Raw genomic sequence first — 2,523 nt, 5'->3', positions numbered from 1 at the left:
TCTCACCCAGGGCTCACGTTGATTGCACGGGCCACCCCCCAGCAGCAAGGGAACCCGAGAAGCAGTCTTTTAGGGACGCGTACTGCTTGCCGAAGAAAAGGGGGTCTGGGCAGCCAGCATCCGCACGGAGGAGGCGGATTCAAGCCTTCCTGGTGTTGGCCTGTTCGGCTCTGGAGAGCCTGGTCCTTCCTCTGGCCCAGGGCATCCAGACAAGCGGTGGCGAGAGGAATTCCTGGAGACAGGTGTCTGGCTGGCAGTGTGGCTGCAGGGAGCTGCCGGGCAGGAGCTGGTGAGGCCTGTGGGCCAGGTGCCCTCGAGAGGAGTCTGGGGAGGAAAGGCCCCAGGGCATGGTGCAGGGGCTGTCCGAGCCTCTGGTCTACAGGCCCCGGGGGCCAGCTGATGACGGACCCTAACGTGGGAGGCAGGCGTCCTGCCTTCGGGCTCTGGGCCTGGGTGTGGTGCAGGTGTTAGAATGAGCAGTGGACAGGTGAGGCGGCATGGGGCGAGCTGCTCTCCGCTCAGAGCTCAGTGTACATCTGCCTGGTCAGAGACCCCTTCTGTCTGGCTGGTGGTTCCCGTCCTCAGGGTTGCCTCATGGCCCAATGTGGCTGCCAGAGCTCCAGGGATCACATCATGCCCTAGGCTGGAAGAAGAGGAAGGTGAGGAGAAAGAAGAAAGAACCTTTTGGGGCCCCTTTCCCCTGTGTGAACAGTGGGGGAACGGGGCTTGCTCTCAAGCCTTCTTCTTTTGTGAGATCCTGAGAGTCTAGTCCAGCCGTGGGCAAACTACGGCCCGCGGGCCGGATCCGGCCCGTTTGAAATGAATAAAACTAAAAAAAATAAAAGACCGTACCCTTTTATGTAATGATGTTTACTTTGAATTTATATTAGTTCACACAAACGCTCCATCCATGCTTTTGTTCCGGCCCTCCGGTCCAGTTTAAGAACCCATTGTGGCCCTCGAGTCAGAAAGTTTGCCCACCCCTGGTCTAGTCCCAGCTCTGGTAGGATGTTACCGAAAGAGTAATGAGCCCTAAGGGGTTTAGAAAACTTCACAAAAACGTCAAATGCTAAGACTTGCCGCTGTGTGTGTACACGTGTGTGCGTGTTCATGTGCGCGTTCATGTGCGTGTGCCCTCGCTGCGTGTGCTCATGGGCCCGCCTCTCAGTGTCTCTCTCTCCCTCTCCCTGCAGATGTGAGGTGAGGATAAGCTAGCGGCCCTTTCCCGGGACACGGATGTACATGGCGTGTTACATTCCTGAACCTACTATGTACGGTGCTTACTGCCAGCGTGCGGTCTTTGTTCTCCTCCGTGAAAAACTGTCTCCACGCGCACCCTGGAGAACAAAGAGACAGTGTACGTCTGTTTAACGTGACATCAAAGCGAGTATTGTCGCGCTGGGCGAGCCGCTCAGAGCTTCCTTGTCCAAAACAGCGCGCAGAACGGAGCGGCTCCGACACGCTTCCCCCGCCGCGGGGATGGAGGGCGCCTGCGGACGGACGCCACGCGGATGGACTTCTGTCCGGGGCCACAGGTGCTTTGCCAAGGACACGGGTGGACCTGCTCTTGGCGGAGGACAGGCCGGCGCCGGGGCTGCCGGGGCACAGGAGCCTCTCGGAGCCGCCGCGGCCGTCGGAGCCGCATCTCCTTGCTGTAGTGTTTAAGTCTATACCGAACCTTTCTGAGAGCCTTAAGTGGGTTTTTTTTTACACCATAAAGTGATTATTAAGCTTTCCTTTTTACTCTTCGCCTAGCTTTTTTTTTTTTTTTTTTTTAAATTATCTCTTGGATGACATTGACACCGGTAACACCAGGCTGCTGTAACCGCCGGGACAGCGAGACGGTACCTTTCCCAGCAGGATGCGAGCGAATGCGATGTATTAAATAAACATGGTATACCCGCCTACGAGCATTTCCTAGATGTTTCTGGCTGCACGTGCTTCCCCTGGCCCCACCTCGTTTTGCTTTTTAATTTAAGCCACATTGAGAGAACCATGCGTGAACCAATCAGCCGCTGCCCGCCTCCCGTCCCCAGCGCTCCTCGCTCCTGCCGGGCGTGGCCGGGGAGGCGGCTCCCCCGCTGCCCGTGTCGGGACATAACCCAAATTCTTTATTTTTGGTAAGATGTTACGCTTCCGTGTACTCAAGAGAAACGTGTGTGTGTTGCTTTTCGTTTTTGTTTTGTAAAGGTGACGTTTGTATTTTTATCTAATATTACCAGTTTTATATATCTGAGAGCCTGTTATGTTTTTTGTTGTTTTTGTTTTTTAACCAAAAGGGAAAGAAAAACACCAACAAAACCCATACACATGACATGCAATTCGTGGTCACATTTTTCTCGGTGGGTAACTGACTGAGTCTTGGTTTCATCTCTGGTCTCGGCCCGTGGTGGCTGCCAGGGCTCCTGGGAGGGGAGGCCACAGCCTCTGGGCCTGGGGTGTCCCTGGCCGGCCCCCCCAGCAGAACTTGGGGTGCAGCCTGCTCTCGGGACCGGAACCTGGCGGGCATGGGTCAGAGGAGCC

The 2,523-nt window shown here is 55.8% G+C and overlaps 1 protein-coding gene across 1 annotated transcript in view; it reads left to right on the top strand.

Annotated features, from left to right (window-relative positions):
- PDGFA (platelet derived growth factor subunit A) overlaps positions 1-2,229 on the top strand; it is an 8,802-nt gene extending 6,573 nt beyond the window's left edge. Inside the window, exon 3 of the mRNA XM_014450495.2 lies at positions 1,194-2,229. Coding sequence (XP_014305981.1) covers positions 1,194-1,204 — 11 coding nt within the window. The 3' untranslated portion in view covers positions 1,205-2,229. The remainder of the gene's footprint in view (positions 1-1,193) is intronic.
- The last annotated feature ends 294 nt before the right edge of the window (positions 2,230-2,523 follow it).

Source organism: Myotis lucifugus, unplaced genomic scaffold, assembly GCF_000147115.1.
Source record: "Myotis lucifugus unplaced genomic scaffold, Myoluc2.0 scaffold_2460, whole genome shotgun sequence".
Taxonomy (NCBI): Eukaryota; Metazoa; Chordata; class Mammalia; order Chiroptera; family Vespertilionidae; genus Myotis; species Myotis lucifugus.
The sequence above is the reverse complement of the archived record's forward strand: the minus strand, read 5'-3'. Positions and strand labels throughout refer to the sequence as shown.